Source organism: Erythrolamprus reginae, chromosome 1 (assembly GCF_031021105.1).
Source record: "Erythrolamprus reginae isolate rEryReg1 chromosome 1, rEryReg1.hap1, whole genome shotgun sequence".
Lineage (NCBI taxonomy): Eukaryota > Metazoa > Chordata > Lepidosauria > Squamata > Dipsadidae > Erythrolamprus > Erythrolamprus reginae.
This window is the reverse complement of record NC_091950.1, coordinates 126,299,861-126,320,914: the sequence shown is the minus strand read 5'-3', so window position 1 is coordinate 126,320,914 and position 21,054 is coordinate 126,299,861. Positions and strand designations below refer to the sequence as shown.

Sequence of the window (21,054 nt, the reverse complement as noted above, 5' to 3'; positions counted from 1 at the left end):
AGAGCCGGCACGGGGAGGGCTTTTAATCAGCCTCCGGAGCCCCAAACCCGGACTCTGGGGGTTGATTGAGAGCCTCCCCATGCCGGCTCCGATGTTTTAAAACCACACGCCCCCGTCTGTAGGAGGCAGCGGAAAACGCCGCGCGTGTGTTTTAAAAACATCAGAGCCGGCACGGGGAGGCTTTTAATCAGCCTCCGAGCCCCAAACCCGGACTCGGGGGTTGATTGAGAGCCATCCCCATGCCGGGCTCCGATGTTTTTAAAAACACACGCCCCCCGCTGTAGGAGGCAGCGGAAACGCCAGCGCGTGTGTTTTAAAACATCAGAGCCGGCACGGGGAGGCTTTTAAATCAGCCTCCGAGCCCCAAACCCCGGACTCGGGGGGTTGATTGAGAGCCTCCCCCATGCCGGCTCCGATGTTTTAAAAACACACGCCCCCCGCTGTAGGAGGCAGCGGAAACGCCGCGCGTGCTGTGTTTTAAAACATCAGAGCCGGCACGGGGAGGCTTTTAATCAGCCTCCGAGCCCCAAACCCGGACTCGGGGGTTGATTGAGAGCCTCCCCATGCCGGCTCCGATGTTTTAAAACACACGCCCGCCGCTGTAGGAGGCAGCGGAAACGCCGCGCGTGTGTTTTTAAAACATCAGAGCCGGCACGGGGAGGCTTTTAATCAGCCTCCGAGCCCCAAACCCGGACTCGGGGGTTGATTGAGAGCCTCCCCATGCCGGCTCCGATGTTTTAAAACACACGCCCCCGCTGTAGGAGGCAGCGGAAACGCCGCGCGTGTGTTTTAAAAACATCAGAGCCGGCACGGGGAGGCTTTTAATCAGCCCTCCGAGCCCCAAACCCGGACTCGGGGGTTGATTGAGAGCCTCCCCATGCCGGCTCCGATGTTTTAAAACACACCGCCCCCCGCTGTAGGAGGCAGCGGAAACGCCCGCGCGTGTGTTTTAAAACATCAGAGCCGGCACGGGGAGGCTTTTAATCAGCCTCCGAGCCCCCAAACCCCGGACTCGGGGGTTGATTGAGAGCCTCCCCCATGCTGGCTCCGATGTTTTAAAAACACACGCCCCCCCCGCTGTAGGAGGCAGCGGAAACGCCGCGCGTGTGTTTTAAAACATCAGAGCCGGCACGGGGAGGCTTTTAATCAGCCTCCGAGCCCCGAACCCGGACTCGGGGGTTGATTGAGAGCCTCCCCATGCTGGCTCCGATGTTTTAAAAGACACGCGCGGCTTTTCTGCTGCCTCCTGGCGAACTTCCCCGCTTCAGCCGACGTCTTTTCCCCCTCAGCCCTCGGGCTTGCACGCATTAATCGCTTTTACATTGTTTCCTATGGGAAACAATGTTTCGACATACGAGCTGTTCGACGTGCGAGCCTCCTTCCGGAACCAATTAAAACTCGTAAGTCGGGGGTTCCACTGTACTATTTTCTATATTTTAATCTTAGGATGGATATATGTTTATCCCAGGCATGTTTAAATTCAGTTACTGTGGATTTACCAACCACGTCTGCTGGAAGTTTGTTCCAAGCATCTACTACTCTTTCAGTAAAATAATATTTTCTCTTGTTGCTTTTGATCTTTCCCTCAATTAACTTCAGATTGTGTTCCCCTTGTTCTTGTGTTCACTTTCCTATTAAAAACACTTCCCTCCTGGACCTTATTTTAACCCTTTAACATATTTAAAATGTTTCTATCATGTCCCCCCTTTTCCTTCTGTCCTCCAGACTATACAGATTGAGTTCATTAAGTCTTTCCTGATACGTTTTATGCTTAAGACCTTCTACCATTGTTGTAGCCCGTCTTTGGACCCGTTCAATTTTGTCAATATCTTTTTGTAGGTGAGGTCTCCAGAACTGAACACAGTATTCCAAATGTGGTCTCACCAGCACTCTATATAGCGGGATCATAATCTCCCTCTTCCTGCTTGTTATACCTCTAGCTATGCAGCCAAGCATCCTACTTGCTTTCCCTACCGCCTGACTGCACTGTTCACGCCATTTTGAGACTGTCAGAAATCACTACCGCTAAATCCTTCTCTTCTGAAGTTTTTGCTAGCACAGAACTGTCAATACAATACTCAGATTGAGGATTCCTTTTCCCCAAGTCATTCACATTTCTCCCCCCACTGACCGGCCTGATTGGAAGCAAGAGAGAGAAAAATGCATTAAACCAATGAAATGAATAAAACTTGAATAATGTCATTGTACTCCACCTGAAAAGCAAGTCTCTGACAGTTCAAAATGAGATTTCCTTCAGGAATTTAACATCTGGATAGGCAGTCTCTTAGAAAATCAAGTCCTAAGCCATTTAGGGCTTTTAAATATCTTTTTTTTTAAATCTTCCATTCAATTGTGTCCAATACTTAAAGAGTGCCTGGACAAAGGTTTTTCCTGGGAGGGCTTTTCAAAAGTAGTTTGCCCTTGCCTATTTCCCACAACCAGAAGGTATGATAGACGCAAGGTCACAATAATAATAACAACAGCAAGAGTTGGAAGGGACCTTGGAGGTCTTCTAGTCCAACACTACTGGCTTTTTTCCTAAGGTAGGACTAGAACTCCCAGTTTCCCATTTCTAGTCTGATATTTTAACTACTACACAAAACTAGCTCTTTTTAAAGATTAATGCCAGAATCTTAAATCGACATCCACTAAATACTGGCAATTTGTGTATTTCTTTTAGATTAGGGGTTAAACATGATCCTTAGAAACTTAACACTTGGATTTTGTCTACGTAGAGTGCATTATTCTAATCAAAGCAGGATGCAACCAGGGCCACAAATCCAGTCTGCTCAGTAACATAGCTGAGTCCAGTGACAGTAAAGTATCAAGAAATATTCACTTCCAGAATGCCATGTGCTCTTTCACAGGGAGTGTAATGCAACCCCAACAGAAATAGGCTTGATTTCAATCATTAAGTGCAGTTTCTCATTATCAACAGAAATGATCAATTGCTCTTCATACTCCAGCTTATTATTGAAAGACTTATATAATTTGCTTCTTTGGAAATTGGATGGTTAGGGGAAACAGAGCTGCAGTTCATGTTCCCCTTATTTCATAGAATTGGACAGCATAAGTAACAAGATGTAACCCTGTAGGATACCAAATATTAATAGTTTGGGTTTGAAACAGCAGTGTTCCAGGACCAACTACTGGACCACCAGGGTACATCTTGTTTTAAATGTTACACTCTTAATTTTTTTTCTGTATTGTTACTCACCACTGGATGGCATGACTCAAATATTTCACTTAATAGCATCCCACATTCTTTCTTTGCAAATGCTTCTCTGAGTGGATTTAAAATGCAGGGATGTCGAATATCAGAGCTGTCAACACACTGAATTCAAAAACAAAAGAACAAAAGAAAAATCACCACAAACTGGTATTCTCTGAGCTAGACTACATGTAAGGTACATCTCCTAGGAGAAAGACATAGACTTCTACATAACTGCATATTGAATTACCATGCTTCCCCCAAAATAAGACCCTGGCTAACCCCAAAATTAGGGCTGCTTATTATTTTGGAGCGTGTGGAGCAAGATAGGGCTCCTCTTGTCGTCTTACCTGTTTTCCAGCTCTGTCACCCTAACCTTAACTAGGGAAATGGCAGGGACCAGCTGCCTATGCATTTAAATATTTTTGGGGTGGGCTTATTTCTGGGAAAGGGTTTGTTTTCAGGGAAGGGTTTATTTTTGGAGGAGGGCTTATTTTGGGGGGAGGTCTTATTTTCGGGAAAAACAATAGATATCAAATCTCAAACAGGTTGATTTGAGTCAAACAGATAGTTTGATTACCGGCAGCATGGAAATATTAAATCCCTAACACCCATCAAATCATGATGCATATTGGTATATTGCCATACCTTTTATTTTTGTCAAAGCAATATGTTGTGGAAAAGCTGAAGGGTGGAATCATGAAAAATGTGTCATATTTTTAATTTCTGTAGAAATGTGATTTTGGAGGGGGGGTTTATAATTTTAATTCTGAAGATTTTCATGAAAAGTATGAAAAACATGTGGCTGTGATCTCATACACAAAAATCCCTTTACAGGTAGTGCCAAAAATGTTAGCAAAAGAATGTTGGTGATTTGAAAAACTAACTTACATGCATAAGCAGCATGTTAATTCCCTTTCTGGGCAAACAATATTATATAAAACACGTAAACAGAGGAAAAATAATATGCCAAACAAATTAAAGGAATGGTATGAGTAAAAAAAACCTAACTAGAATCTATCTTAAACATGACTAGCCTTCTAAAAATGCCTCATGAAGTCAAAACCCCATGATTGCATTAAGATATAAATGAAAAAGAAAAAATCACAAAGCTGCAATAACAGACAATACTAGTTTACTTTCAGAGGAGTCATTAATCTCAAATTTAGTTTATCTAATTGCAATGTTAATACCAGATGCTTATTCCAATCTTTTACACCTTTGAATAGATATGCAAGGTATGCTTTCACTCTGCCTCTTGTATTCAGCCTCCTTCAATGTAAGAATAACTTCTGCTGCAAAGAGATTTCTCTGGCTATGTGGTTTTTGCAAAGATTGCAATCGACAAAATCTTTGAAAAATCAGGATGTTACTTCATTTGGAAAATAGGATTTATAGATAGTCTTCTTTGTTCAAAAATTCCTAAGCAACAAAATCAGAGCATCATCCTCTTTTTCTTGCGTTCCCCCCAAATATTTGAATTTATAGAAATCTGACATCTATACACTATTATAAATCAGTAAATATGGTTGGCGCTTAATTTTAGGCAATAAAAAACAATGTAATGAGGGACCACCTCCAATACTTTACCTCAACAACTGCCCAATTGCTCCCAAATTCTTGTGTATTTGTTAACTCAAAATTTTCTGGAGTTCTCATTTCATTTATTGTTTTGGAGTCAAAATTTCCACATAATCCAGTCAGTTCACCCTAAACATGAGGGAAAATGAATAACTCTTTACAGACATTTATAACCCCAAATCTGATATGATTATTTTCCACATTAATAACTTAGAATCTACTCTTCCCTTAGGCTTCACAACTGGCTGGGAGACCTTGCCTCTCAGTTCAACCCACTCAGTTGTTATGGGGAAAATAGGCAAGTATTTATTTATTCCATTTATATGACTCACACATGACTTTGGGTGGCAAATAATCATAATATCAATAAAAACCAATTAAAATACAATAGAAAAAAGTAAATACACTCAGCATCTGAAAATATTATCCATAGATACTAACATAAGAAGGAAACAGGGCTCTTAACACAATTAGGATTCCAGGCCCAGGCATATAGCCAGGTCTTCAAGGCCATATGAAAGGCCAATCGGATCAGACCATCCTAATTTCTGGAAGGAGGATCTTCTGTTATTGCAGAAAAGATACAACTCTTGGGCCCTACTAGGCTACATTTCTTGGCTGACAGGACTCAGAACATGACCATCCTGCTGAACTGGATTGAATGGACAGAAATAAGTAGAAGACAGTCCCTCAGGTAACCTGGGAACTAACCGACGTTGCTTCCACAGCCTTGTCCACATCCTCAGGAGTCACAGGATCAATTTCATCCCACAACATAGGACTAAGACCTGCCCCTATTATCTTGGTTGGAATTGCCCAGAGTCCAGGTCCATCTACCCTGCAAGGGCTCCTCCGTTCCCTCTACATTGAGAAGGGAATGAGAAGGCTGGGCAGCTGGGTGCTAATCAGCAGATGGAATAAGTACAGAAAAATGCAAACATTTTGCCACATATCGCCACTAAATAAGTCCTAATAAAGGCTCTTAACAGTGTTTGGTCATATTCAAAGTTACTGGTCCTCCAGTCTCTTCTGGCGCTTCATCTCTCGGTAAACCATGGAGCTTTCCTGGACCCACCACCCCGGAGAGGTCACAAAGGCTCAATCCGGCGGTCAGTGCCCTAGATGTCATCCTATTCCAGGTAACCACCAGGGACTCAGCTGGATTGTAGACAAGGAAGTCAGGTATTTCCCCAAGCTCCCTCTGGAACTCTTCAGGATCCATTACGTGTCTGGGACGGAACCACTTAATCGGCTCCGCCTCCCTGCGATGGGGGAAAGTGGTGCCAACCTCAGCAGGAAATTTGTTTGTCTGTCTGTCTGTCTGTCTATCTATCTATCTATCTGTCCCTCTCCATGGACTCGGGGCGGCTTACAACATTTTGGTAAAAAGATACAATAAATAAAACATTTCTAGGCGGAGAGGGGCGGCATACAAATCTAAATAATAAATAAATAAATTAATAATAATAATAATAATAATAATAATAATAATAATAATAATATTTTATTAGATTTGTATGCCACCTCTCTCCGAGGACTTGGAGCAGCTCACAACAACAATACATAATGTACAAATCTAATGTTAAAAGAACAATTTAAAACCCTTATTATAAAAAAAACAAACACACAACCTAACAAACCATACATAAAAACCCATAGTAGCTAAGGGGCATAACAGTTTCCCCATGCCTGCCAACATAAGTGGGTTTTTCAGGAGCTTTTGAAAGGCAAGGAGGGTGGGGACAGCCTTATTCTCTGTAGGGAGTTGATTCCAGAGGGCCAGAGCCGCCACAGAGAAGGCTCTTCCCCTGGGCCCCGTCAGACGGCATTGTTTAGTCGACAGGACCCAGAGAAGGCCAACTCTGTGGGACCTAATCGGTCGCTGGGATTCGTGCAGCAGAAGGCGGTCCCGAAGATATTCTGGTCCAATGCCATGTAGGGCTTTATAAATTAATAGAATAATTAATTTAAAAATTATATTTAAAAAACTAAAAATTTAAAATCAAAGAGTCACATAGATACTATTATACATACATACATAATCAATGACCTGACCGTGACAAGGGAGAAATCTATATCCCTATATCCGAGGACTCGAAGCTGCTCGGAGGGGGGCGGCATACAAATATAATAAATTATTATTATTATTATTATTATTAATTACAGATCATATTTCCACTGCACTGAGAGGAACAATAGGTCACGTGTGTGTCCCCTCTCCTGAACTATTTGGGACAGGTCCATGGTTGTCATGGAAGCCATGAACTCCTGAGCCGCGTCCTAGGATTTACTGAGTGATGGTAAGTTGAAGTCCCCCAGGACCATAAGCCTGGAAAACTCTACCGCCAACCTGGCTACCACCTCAAGCAGCAGAGGAGGGTTGTTGTAACACAGCTGGGAGGCAGGTATGTCAACAACAAACCCAAGTGAACCCTTGAGTCCAACCTCAAGAGGAGAGACTCACACCCAACAAACTTCGGAGAGGAGCGGCATACAAATCTAAATAATAATAATAATAATAATAATAATAATAATAATAATAATAATAACAACAACAACCCAAACTCTGGGGCAGGGATCCTGTAAGGACAAAGCCAATGAAAGACTATCAGAGTGTGACGAACAGGTTCTTTTTTGAACTGGGGGCATTTTGTTTTGCAATGGTGGCGATAGACACAGAAAAACAACACAGTGGAAGTTTTAATGCTTGTTATTATATACAGTACAGTGATATATACGGTGATATTTATAGCAAGTACTTGCAACATTTATATGCAATGCAATACAATACAAATGCATACTGGTATCAAGTTTCCCCTTAAATCTCTAGTTCTCTGTCTCCCTCCCCTGTTTTTGAGCGTGAATGAAAAGGATAGGCCTGAATTTACTTCAGTGTGTTCAGCATGACCTTCTTTTCTTTTCTTGTAATTTTTTTTTCTTTTTCTCCACAGTAAAAACATACATATGACATCATACACCTTCAGTACAAGTTAATAAGCACCTATCATCTTTTAAGTACAATTTTAAAAGTCTCATATCCATTATATTATATTTTTTCTTTTGGCATGTGTTATTTAGCTCTTGCTGCCTCCTTTATCTAGTTCTGTCATCTGGATTACGCAAATTATCTTCCAATTAAATTTACCACTATTGTTTAGTTCCTCTGCTAGCTGTTCTATCTCTAACTTCTTGAATCTAAGCCGTAGTGCTTTCTTCTCATCCTTGTTTTTTTTTATGCATCATTCTATTTTTTTTCTTACTCCCTATATTTCTCATAATTAAAATCTCATACCCCCTAAAAGTTCCACATTTACTTATACAGTGGTACCTCATCTTACGAACGCCTCTTCTAATGAACTTTTCAAGATACGAACCCGGTGTTTAAGATTTTTTTGCCTCTTCTTCCAAACTATTTTCACCTTACGAACCCAAGCAGCTGCTGCTGGGATGAAGGGGTTTCTTTTTTCCCCCTTTTTTGAAGAAAGAAAAGGGAGGGGCAGCTTGGAGGAGTAAAGATTTTGCATGCTTGCAAAAGCACTGAAACGGTGTCTTTTTAAGAAAGAAAAGGGAGGGGCAGCTTGGAGGAGTAAAGATTTTGCATGCTTGCAAAGGCACTGAAACTGTGTCTTTTGAAAAAAGAAAAGGGCGGGGCGCCCCCCTTGCCTTTCTTCCTTCCCACTCACCCTTTAGCCTAGCCTTGCTTCTTCCACCCGCCCCCTTTAGCTGCTCCTCCCTGCCCTCTGTTCGCCTCCCTTCTAAAGTTTGGGATTTTCCTGAAGGATTTGCATGCATTATTTGCTTTTACATTGATTCCTATGGGAAACATTGTTTCATCTTACGAACTTTTCACCTTACGAACCTCCTCCTGGAACCAATTAAGTTCGTATGATGAGGTACCACTGTATTTACAATAAAGAAAATTCTCAGGGTATTCTGCCCAGTCCTTCCTCAGAGATCAGGACTTCTCCAAAGCTGATCTCCCTTTTCCTCTTGGGGGAATTAAAGGTACTGGCTTAATACACTCAGCAAAGTTCCTCTTTCCTATTCTTAGATGGAGCTCTCACCCTTCTGGGTCTTCATTTCCCTTTTCCATGAAAGTTACCAGAAATATTTCTTCTCTCTTCTCAACCAGGACCCAACAATTGCCCCACACTTAAGCTTGTCCCTCCAACCTTCTTCCCAAATCAAGTCGTGCATATAATTTCCCTCTTCTCTCCTTTTTTCCTCTCTTTCCAACTTTATTCTTTGTTTGTTTGTATTTCTATGCTGCCCTTCTCCATAAACTCAGGGCGGCTTACAAAAACGTTGAGGTTATTTCCTCCAGTAATTAAGGAGTTAATGCCCCTCTTCCATAGCTTTAATCTCTCACACCTTTGTACCAGGCTGTACCAATGACACTGCTATCTCAACATGCCACTCAAATAGTCCTGGGTAGCAGCCAGATCAGCTCATCATGACAGCACTGCTCCCCTTGGGGTGCTACCCGTTTCCCCTTCCACATGTTGGTCAGCAAAATAGCAACCACACTAGACCATTAGAAACCTATGCCACAATGACCAACAAACATAAGCCGACTTTCCACTCTTTATAATTCCATTTATTCTAGAAGGTGATATAAGTAGAAACTTAAATCTGTCCCAATGAAGTCAATGAGGAATTAAAAGATTAAGGTAAGTTTCCTCTTACCTGCCACTGAGGCCCTGCCTCGACATGAACAGTTGTTCTTTGATCCCACATTGCTGTGATGTGTTCATTAGGAAAATGGACAATGGTGAAAAACCCAGCTTTCCATATATATACTTGTTGCAATTTATCTATGTAACTCAGATGACTCTGTTAAATGTCAGACATGCATAACAGATTATAGGCATTTAATGAAAGCTTTATAATACAATTTAAATATGCATTTAGGAAAACAACCATATTATGGTTCTGTCTGGGTTAACCATATTATTTCTTATGTGGTTCTATTTATAGAAACATTTGATGTGAATAACAACAGCGATCCAAGAGACACTAGAAAATATTTTTGAATGTACAATTCAAATGAGAATTACACTGCGTCTTCCTTTGTAAGCTATTTATTACTTTCTAGCCACTTTTAGATCTCATTCACTATATGATGCCAGATGCTGATATAACATGATAATGTAAAACAATAGAAGCAGATAGATATTTTGTGATGGAATATAAGCATTACTCATGAAGAGATACAGGTAGTTCTCGACTTATGACCATGTTAAGTGAATTCTGCCCCATTTCACTAACTTTCTTGGCCACAGTTTATTTATTTTATTAATTGGATTTGTATGCCGCCCCTTCCCACGAACTCATTCACGTTGTTAAGTGAATCAATGCAATAAACCAGGTTCTTAAACGTATCTGGCTTCCCCACTGATTTTGCTTGTCAAGGAGGTTGCAAAAGTGGACCACATGATCTTGGAACATAGCAACAGTCATAAATTTGAGTCAGTTGCCAAGCATCTGAATTTTGATCATGTGACTATAGGGATGCTATAATCATAAATAGTCATAAATGTGAAAAGTGATGAGAAGCCACATTTTTCAGTGCTGTTGTAACTTTGAATTGTCACTAAATGAACTTTTGCAAGTCGAGGACTACCTGTATATTATTTATTAGATTAGATTTGTATGCCGCCCCTCTCCGTAGACTCGGGGCGGCATAATGCTTAGAGAACAAAAGGAAGACTAAAGCATAAGATAAATAAGGATGACTAATTTTAAGAGTTTCTGGAAGTTCAAGGATTGCTAATATTTATCATGCAATATGAAAACAAATGGGAGTGTTTTGGAGTTGATGCATTATCTATATATCCTAACTTCTGTTCTGCTATAGCTTACCGGATCTCCGGTGTCATCATCAAATATTATGAATGATTTTCCTACGTTAATGGAAACATACTTTCTGCAAATAATTCCAGTGTTAAAGCAGTTGACATTTTGTATAATGACTGAGAAACTAGTAATTGAGGAACTCTGCAGGAAAAACAAAAACAAAAATAAGGCAGCTGATTCCACCTTTAAATCTCCCCAACCTGTTCAGCCAACCTGTTCCTCTTCTCTGTCTACCATCTGTGGCATAAATACAGGAACAACTACTTTACAACATGCAGCAAAGAAAAATATCCCCCCCCCCCCAATTGATCAGCCATTAACAAACTTGTTCATTCAGGACTTGTATTCAGATACGATTTTTAATTCAACAACTTCATACTAATAAGTCTAACAAGATAGCAGTAAGGCAATACATAGAGCTTTCTGCCCCCAAGGCAAAAAATCTTGCAGATGGAGCTCACCCTTAGTAAAAGAGCTGGAGTGCTAAGACTTCCTTCCAAATCTGCAATAATTGAGGAGAGTGAAATGAAACACAAGAGTCAAATAGCTGTTTCTTACCAACCAGAGCAACACTGGTTGTCAAAATTTGCAAGGCTCTCCCACTCACCTTTCCAGTCCTACCAAATATTCACATTTATATATTTTTAACTCAGACGTTTGAAAATAATTATTTTTAGGGTTATTTTTATCTAGACTATGAAACTGAAGAAGACCACTAGATGGTAGCAATGAATCGGAAATAGGGGCACAACTTTGCTGCCATCTTGTTAAGGCTGGCTGTCTCGATTTTTCCAGACATCTGCAGTGTATGTTTTGCCTACTCCTTCTTCCATAAGGAGGAATTCAATGAGACGAAAGATTGCAGCAATTATTGGGGAAGCAACCAAGAGGTTCAAAGACTGGTTCCAGGATGTGCTGATTTGCTAAATCAAAGCTATATATCTATGTCTGCTCAAATTTGTACATTCTATTTTTTTCCTCCCATTTAGGAGCATTTGCATACTGCGTTACTGCATCTCTGACATGGGCTGGTTCACCCCCCTGCACTTACGGCAAGCTGCGGCTGGCCCTTGCAGTGGCCGACAATTCCCGGAATTGATGCCGAAATTAGTGCATGGGTAGCACGGACTGCAGCCGCAAACCCATGAGCTCAAGCTATCCACACCAGTCTCAGCCTCCACTCACTGGATTACAGGCTCACGCTACCCAAGGCCGGCTAGTTATTCACGTCACCTGCTATTTGATCATTCTCTTCGTCCTGGAGATTGGGAAGCTTCTGCATGGTGTTTGACATCATGATTTGGTTTATCCTGAGAAGCACTTATTTCACCTGGGTTTTTTATTGATTGATTAATACATATTTTCATCAAATACAATTGCATTCAATGCAATGTATCCATATATGAAAAGTTCCAAGTACAGTGGTACCTCATCTTACGAACGCCTCTTCTAATGAACTTTTCAAGATACGAACCCGGTGTTTAAGATTTTTTTGCCTCTTCTTCCAAACTATTTTCACCTTACGAACCCAAGCAGCTGCTGCTGGGATGAAGGGGTTTCTTTTTTTCCCCTTTTTTGAAGAAAGAAAAGGGAGGGGCAGCTTGGAGGAGTAAAGATTTTGCATGCTTGCAAAAGCACTGAAACGTGTCTTTTTAAGAAAGAAAAGGGAGGGGCAGCTTGGAGGAGTAAAGATTTTGCATGCTTGCAAAAGCACTGAAATGGTGTCTTTTTAAGAAAGAAAAGGGAGGGGCAGCTTGGAGGAGTAAAGATTTTGCATGCTTGCAAAAGCACTAAACTTGTGTCTTTTTAAGAAAGAAAAGGGAGGGGCAGCTTGGAGGAGTAAAGATTTTGCATGCTTGCAAAAGCACTGAAACTGTGTCTTTTTAAGAAAGAAAAGGGAGGGGCAGCTTGGAGGAGTAAAGATTTTGCATGCTTGCAAAAGCTCTGAAAGGGTGTCTTTTGAAAAAAGAAAAGGGAGGGGCGCCCCCCTTGCCTTTCTTCCTTCCCACTCACCCTTTAGCCTAGCCTTGTTTCTTCCACCCGCATTATTTGCTTTTACAGTGGAACCCCGACATAAGAGCTGCTCTACTTAAGAGCAACTCGAGATAAGAGCTGGGAGGGGAGAGATATTTTTGTTCTACTTACAAGCCCAAATTCGAGATACAAGCGCCAAGGAGCTGTCTCCTGAAGCCAAACGCTAACTTCCGCGTTCAGCTTCAGGAGACAGCTGCGAAGCGGCGCGCGTGTTTTAAAAGGTTGCAGCCGGCCTGGGGGGCTCGGGGGGGTGCTTGCAGCTTTCTTTCTTGCTCTTTTTCTTTCTCTCTTTTACCTTCCCTTCCTCTATTTCTTCTTTTCTTTCTCCTTCCCACCTTCTTCCCTCCCTCCCTCCTTTCACTCATTCATCTCTTACTCTCCCCTTTCATAAGTTTCCTTGCTTCCTTCCTCTGTTCCTGTCCCTTCCCCCTTTCTTTCTTTCTTTCTTGCTTTCTTTCTTGCTCTTTTTCTTTCTCTTTTACCTTCCCTTCCTCTATTTCTTCTTTTCTTTCTCCTTCCCACCTTCTTCCCTCCCTCCCTCCCTTCACTCATTCCTCTCTTACTCTCCCCTTTCATAAGTTTCCTTGCTTCCTTCCTCTGTTCCTATCCTTTCCCTCTTTCCTTCCTTCCTTCCCACCCTCCGTCCATTCATTCACCCATTCCTCTCTTGATCGCTTAAAGCCGGTCCCTGGTGCAAAAAGGGTTGGGGACCTCTGTCCTACAGGATTGGGTGGCAGAGAAGTTGAACATATGTAAATTTAAAAGTTTAAGAAAGTTTACAAGTTAAGTGAAAGAAACTTCATTATTCATTTATATGTACATGTACATTTCTTCATTAAAAACATGTCTTTCTGCATAATTTAGACTAACTTTGTGAGTTTTTTGAGGGCTGGAACCAATTAAAATTATTTACATTAATTCCTATGGGGAAAAGTCGTTCGAGATAAGAGCTGCTCGACTTAAGAGCCCAGGTCCGGAACGAATTAAACTCGTATCTCGAGGTACCACTGTACATTGATTCCTATGGGAAACATTGTTTCATCTTACGAACTTTTCACCTTACGAACCTCCTTCTGGAACCAATTAAGTTCGTATGATGAGATACCACTGTATAATAATAATTAAAATTGGAATAAAACAATCTTATTTTCACTATGATTAATTAAATTCTTTTCCTATTTGGTTTACAAATGTTTAGGTTTCTTTTTAATCACAAAGCACAATATTTAACTTAAAAACTGAACATGCTTTAAAATAAAGTCTTACCTTAACCAAGTAAACCTTGCAGTTTCCAACATAATCAAAAGACAGGCCATCAAAGGTTCTATAATGGCGATCTCCATACGTAGTACACATTGATGGGCATGGATGGAAACTGCATTTAAATGAGCCATGACTGCAGATGCTAAAAGAGGGCAAATTTGTAACAGTTACAGCATCAAATAAAACCATAAACTCTCTATATAATCTTTAACCAAAGAGCATGACTCTGTTAAAAATATGTTCCTACAAATTACTGAGAAGTTCATTGATTCAGAACTTGTACATGCAACTAAGCTGATATTTATTTGAATAGAAAAAATCTATGTAGGTAAAGCAATTTATTTTCAGAATTCCTTACAAATAAGGAGATTTGGAGATAAACTATAATTTACATATTAATATATGAAAAATATTGTATACTTTAAAAAAAATTAAGAACGAATAATCTTGGCAAGAAATACTTTAGAAATCATGGTGAGACCATGGGTCTGACCCTTTCTTTCTTCCCAAATAATTTTGGTGGCTTCCAAACCCCCCACCCACCCTTTATTGGATGTAAAGTTAAATTTGTAAAAGAGGAGAAAGAATCTGTTTCTGAATCTAACCCTAATAAAATATTTTAATAGTAGTCCCTTTGTATTCATTATTTCCTAATCCATTTTAGAGCCACTGAAAGTTTGTTTAAATATCTGTGTTAGTGCAAATGGAATTCAAGTCCATTAAGAAGAAAAAACAAATTAAAAAAATATAATACAGGAACGCATGTATAAAATGAATATTAAAGAATACAGGAAATGATTTCTACTCACCAGGTATGGCAAGAAGAAATTACTTTGTCCCCAGGAAAATATTCTTTGCCTTTCCAAGTACATGGGCATTCATCTGGCTTGAAGCACATATCACCATACTTAAAAAGGCTGTTGAAACAGCATTAGGCATTCATTGTCGATTATATTTTAATACTACCGTGTTTCCCCGAAAGTAAGACAGTGTCTTACTTTCTTTTTATCCCCAAAAGCCCCACTATGTCTTACTTTCGGGGTATGTCTTATATTGGAAAAAAATTGTCGAATTTTTTGTTTTAACCATAAAATTAACATTTAGACGTGGTGACGTATGGAGGGGGGGCGGCGCGGACGTGGGCAGGAGGCGGCGCTCATTAAGATCAGAGGGAGGTGGCAGACGCGGCGACGTATGGAGAGGGGGACGGTGCGGACGTGGGCAGGAGGCGGTGCGCAGCTAGATGAGAGGGAGGCGGCAATACCCCTGTGTTTCCCCGAAAGTAAGACATATGTCTTACTTTCGGGGTACGGCTTATATTAGCCGACCCCCCTGAAACCCCCGATACGTCTTACAATCGGGGGTGTCTTACTATCGGGGAAACAGGGTATTAGAGATGATAGATAGATGGATGGATGGATGGATGGATGGATGGATGGATGGATAGGATGTGTTATTTTAATGTTCCCTTTATTTTTCTGAGCAGTAGATATACGCATACTCACACACACACACACACACACACATATACACCCATACATACATATGCAGGGTTATTCAAAAAGAATTAACTAATTTCATGATGCAATATTTTATTAAGGAAAAGTAATACAAAACTCTAGTCAAGTATCAGTCAAGCAATCTACTCACAATCAACTTTTATTTCCTGTTGTACAAGTGTTCAATGTGGCCTTCACAACTTAGATAACTCCTTTTTCAAATGGTCACTGACTCATTACATGACGATGCTTGAGAACTGAAGCAATGCATCATGAAATCAGTTCATTCTTTTTGAATAACCCTGTATATATAAATTCAATATATCAAATCCAAGAGGAAAGGTGAAAGGATGCAAGATTTTGACTATTCTTTCCAATCAATCTTTTCACATACATACATAGAATTTCTTTGGCTGTGTTTATAGAAGTTACCTTTTATAAACTTAACAGGAAAAAACAAAGCCTTTAACATAGCTGTTTTATTAATTTTTTTTTACTTTCTCAAATTCTTCTGTAAGAAAAAAAATCAGTAACAAAATCATAGTTTGTCTTACCTTTCAACATTAGGGTCTTACTTAAAACTTATCAAAATAGCCCCCACCCCTTTTCTAAACTACAAAATTCCCACTGGTTTATACTACCAATAAAAGAGGTCGCATTCAGAAACAAAGAGCATCACTTTAGCCAGGCAAGACAAAAGTGCAAGTTCTATCTCTGAAATATAAGCCTACATAAAACAAGTGCTAACAGCTTTCTCTTTTGAAAAGCCAGGCAGACAGATTGATTGCAAGGATCTAAGAATTCATAAAAAAGAGGATGCCATTCAGATGACAAATGAGTTCTTTTTACTATGAATGGCCATTATTCACAAATGTCAAAGTCTGATGCACAACTTACAGACAAAATTAAATGAAGGCACTCACTTATAAATACCATCATTTGACCAATATACTATTTAATTTTACAGTCACCTTAGTATAAGATTTAAACAATAATCATAGCCTGGCACCTTTCCTCCACCCAATGATAAATGCACTTAATTGTTGATCACTTGAAATCGTGGAGAGAGAAAACCCACACCTATATTTATTACTAACAGCCATTTTCACTGTTCTAAAGAAACTTTTACAGAACAGAATTACTATTTCATATGTTTTGTTCTTGAGCTTCAGAAGTACAGGCTCTAAGTAAGATGAAGAGTAAAGATTTCATTACAAATTATTTAGAAAAATTTATTTTATTTTATTTATTTTATTTATTAGATTTGTATGCCGCCCCTCTCCGTAGACTCGGGGCGGCTCACAACAATAATAAGAACAATGTAAGAACAAATGTAATAATTTAAAAAACACTAAACACCCCATTATTAAAAGCAAACACACACACAAACATTCCATGTATAAACTGTATAGGCCCGGGGGAAATGTGTCAGTTCCCCCATGCCTGACGGCAAAGATGGGTCTTAAGAACTTTACGAAAGGCAAGGAGGGTGGGGGCAGTTCTGATCTCCGGGGGGAGCTGGTTCCAGAGGGTCAGGCTCTTCTCCTGGGTCCCGCCAAACGACATTGTTTAGTCGACGGGACCCGGAGAAGGCCAACTCTGTGGGACCTAACCAGTCGCTGGGATTCGTGCGGCAGAAGGCGGTCCCGGAGGTATTCTGGTCCGATGCCATGAAGGGCTTTATATCCCTAAAAATCTCAGGTTGAATTCTGGTTCATGAAGACACAACCACTAAATGTAACATGCCTATTGTACTTTTTCTGCTAAAGTTACATTGAATGCAATCTATAACTTTGAGGCTTCCTACTTGAAATACTGTGTGATTTTTTTTAAAAAAAAGACATTTCATTTTATATTAGATACTCCAGGTTATTTTAATACTATATTTCTAATATATGTGCATGATTTTGAGTTATGACATTTTGCAGCTGCTGCCTATTTAATAAAAAATACACCAAAAATTATTCATTATTTCACTCCAACAATAACCTAAAAGGACTTCAAACATAGCTTCAAAACTAAATTCCTTTTATGCAATTATTCCACTAATTCTCTCTGGCCATTGATAAGAGACATTCTTGGATTCCGTTAAAATTATTTTTGTATGTGTGTTTGTGGGGTAAATTAGAAAGTGATGATTTTTTGCCTTTTCTTTTTTTAGCAAATGTTCCAGGAATTTATTTAAGCTTCTTACAAGTTATTTGATCTGTTATGCCATCTGTTCCAAAAGATATTTTAAACTGAGGGCAAGAAAAACATTTAGAGCAAAAGAGGCATACATACAGATTGCCACAGAGGATTCAATATTTCATTTTCAAATGAGTACTAGTGATGATTGCAATATTCAGAATTGAGAGTGGAGAGAGGAACTTGAGATATCCTCTATCCTCAGAGTTATTTTAAACTTTGATTGTGCTGAAGTTTACACAGAGCTTTATTACATAGCAGATGAGTCTGCTGTTCCTTCTACCCCTTGTAACCTTCAAGGCAAAAGGATTCCAAACTTGGTAACCTTAAGATTTGTGGACTTTAACTCCCAGAAATTAAAGAACCAGAAATCATGAAAACATAGTTTAACAGGTATTTTTCTGTTTTATCTAACCATGACATACAGTAGATGTGATTTCTAAGAAGAAGCAGGATTCATTGGGAAAGTACCATAGATAGAAAAATGAATGATGAGCAAACATTAATGTTGTCACAAAATTCATTGCCAGAAATAGCAGCTGAAGAGAGTGAAAGGAACATGTCTGGCACCTTGGGAGGATAAAACTATCTATGATTTTAATGAGTTTTTATTTTTAGACAGAAACTGAACATTAAATATACGAGAGTCGCCCAGAAAGAATTGCACCACATTTTATTTCTCAGCCTACAGTAATGGTATGAGCCGCCCCGAGTCTTCGGAGAGGGGCGGCATACAAATCTAAGTAATAAATAAATAAATAAATAAACAAACAAACAAACAAACAAACAAACAAACAAACAAACAAACAAACAAACAAACAAACAAACAAATAAATAAATAAATGCAAAACTTTAGATATACATTATTTGAATTGTCAGGACTGCATGTATAAATTTTGTGTTTCTTCAGAGAGATAGCGTAGCTGCAACAGTGTTTTGAAATGGTGTCTGTAAGTGATGTCTGTTACAAGCAGCGTGTCGTCACTGAATTTCTCACTGCGGAGAAAGAAACTGTTGGGAACGTCCAGAAATGTTTGTGTACAGTTTATGGAGAATCTGCAGTTGACAGAAGTACGGTTAGTCGCTGGGAACAGAGGGCAAGGACATTACAGTGCAGAAATGGCTTCGTGACCAGAACAAGGAGTGGTACCGACAGGGCGTACAGGTCCTTGTGTCTCGCTGGAGGAAGGCCATAGAACGGGACGGAGATTACATGAAAAAATACAGAGTGTACAGAGTGTAGACGAAACATCATTCTTTCTTGTGTGTAAGTTTCACTGTGTTCAATAAATAATTGTTGAAGAAAAAAATGTGGTGCATTACTTTCTGGGCGACCCTCGTAGATACTGACATTCATGGAGAACCCCGACTAACAGGAAGTATCATACAAAACACAAAGTATACACTTCCTTCTGAGAGCTCTCCTGCAGTGAGTTGGCTGTGGTGAGTTCACCATGCCAAGTTGGCCATAGCAAGTTGGCTGCAGTGAGCTGTCCCATGCTGCTTGCTATGTTGTCTCAACATAAGAAAGGGAATAAGAGAACAAAACTGTTCCTTAGTTTTGCAGCTGAATACGTTTATGAAAGATTTTCAATTATTTAAAAGGGAATAGATGAATTTGTATCTACTCAGTGCTGATGGAATAGAAGCTATGTTGCATAATAAAAATAGACTAAATAGACTAAATAAATCTGCATGTTTCTTTACTTACCCAATAGGGCACACACATCCAGAAAAGCACGAAAGTTGTGCAGACATAGTAATATTTAGCAGTTGATTTTCACAGGTTCTCTCCCTGCCAAGCTCCATAGTTGATGAATTGCCACAGTTAACATAGATTTGCTCTTCAGGGCAGCTGTGATCTAGAAAAATACAACACAGATAATGTCATAGTCAATTTTCTATACTCTATAAATTTCTTATTAACAGTAGTAACATATTTTAAGTGGATTGCACAACTTTATGGCTATGGAGTATATGACTATTACCTGTATTTCTCACCAAAATTATAAATTGGTTTAATTGCAATAGCACTTTCTTAAATTATTTCTGGTCCAGTCTTCCTGAATATATAGACCTCAAGAATATATAGACCGCAAGAAGACTAAGGTTTGGACAAAAATGATCTGGGTTAAATTTGTTTTAGTTTTACTTTACATACCAGTGTTGTCTTCACAGTTCATCATGCCATTTGTGCAGTGGCTGTGGAAAAAATTGATATAAAGTAATATAAATAAAAACATTTTTTTAAAGTTAGAAATCTAACTGTATGGCTCTTGGAATAAACAAACATCAGTTGTTTCACAAATAACCTTTAGAGCTGTTCTTGTGTTATACTATAGATTACACCGGACAACCATTTCTTTTTAAAAGTTGGAGATTATGATAGCCCTTCAAATTGAACACAAATATAGTTTGTATAATTACTGTATCTTGTAGGAATCTTGAGAAAGATGAAATTCACTTTTAATGACTAAAGTGTATTTAATCATATAATTTTTTCAACACAATGCTTGAGTTCAAAAGTGTTTTGCTGCTGATTTTCGTTTGATAAATCTTATTGTAGTGCCACCCAGTCATTTGGTTAAGTTGGGCAGTCATGGAAACTAACTAACTAACTATATAAAACACACATAACAATCCCAAAACCACACCCCCACCCGCCACAAATTCCCCACCCTGAACCATCCAAACATCCACACAATAGACCAAGTAATACTCTCCATCAGCTCATTGATGGTGACCCTTTAATTCATTATTAAGTGCAATTATAGCTCTGTAATAAAAACTACTCAGAAAATATGTGGTTCAAGTTTTAATTGTTCTCTATCTTCTGCCAGAAGGCAACTGTCCAAAATGATTGTAATCAATATGGGAAGAATCTCTGAGAACATTGTGCAAACGTTCACAGCGAGATGCAAAGGTATCCTGCAGGGCTAAATGTAGTTTGGTACTCTACAGTTGCCAAGAAAATTCTTGATGTCACCCTTGAATTCTTTCCAAGTGATTTGTCTGGCTTCACTAACAGATCTTTGTATCACTTGTCACTGATGATATATCAATGCGTAGACCAACAAAAATGCTTTCCTTAATCTCGGCATCAATTATTTTTTGAAAGTCTGTCTAAAATAATGAAAACCTTCATGTTCCTTACTCATAGTGTTCACAATTTTTTTCATCATTCAATTTTATGTAAAGATAAGCCAAAAATAGTTTCCAAGTTCAACAAGTGGTTTATGTGCCATGTTTTTCTGTCATGGAACCAAATTCTTTTAGAGTGTCCATTTCTTTTTATTGTAATGCAACCATCTCTTGCATGGATGTCCCATTCACGTATGTAAAAAACAGTATTTGGTATATCTAAGCTGCACTCCAAGCAGCAGAGCCATTACTTTTACAGCTCCATAGATATGCAAGTTGTAC

General features: G+C 39.4%; 1 protein-coding gene across 1 annotated transcript in view; it reads right to left on the bottom strand.

The window, feature by feature from the left end:
* Positions 1 to 21,054, bottom strand: part of OTOG (otogelin) — a 114,686-nt gene that overhangs the window by 53,625 nt on the left and 40,007 nt on the right. Inside the window, exons 21-28 of the mRNA XM_070744041.1 lie at positions 19,793 to 19,833; positions 19,343 to 19,493; positions 14,755 to 14,862; positions 13,949 to 14,087; positions 10,655 to 10,789; positions 9,479 to 9,625; positions 4,802 to 4,921; positions 3,218 to 3,334 (exon numbers count right to left, since the gene is read on the bottom strand). Of these exons, the coding sequence (XP_070600142.1) occupies positions 3,218 to 3,334; positions 4,802 to 4,921; positions 9,479 to 9,625; positions 10,655 to 10,789; positions 13,949 to 14,087; positions 14,755 to 14,862; positions 19,343 to 19,493; positions 19,793 to 19,833 (958 nt within the window). The remainder of the gene's footprint in view (positions 1 to 3,217; positions 3,335 to 4,801; positions 4,922 to 9,478; positions 9,626 to 10,654; positions 10,790 to 13,948; positions 14,088 to 14,754; positions 14,863 to 19,342; positions 19,494 to 19,792; positions 19,834 to 21,054) is intronic.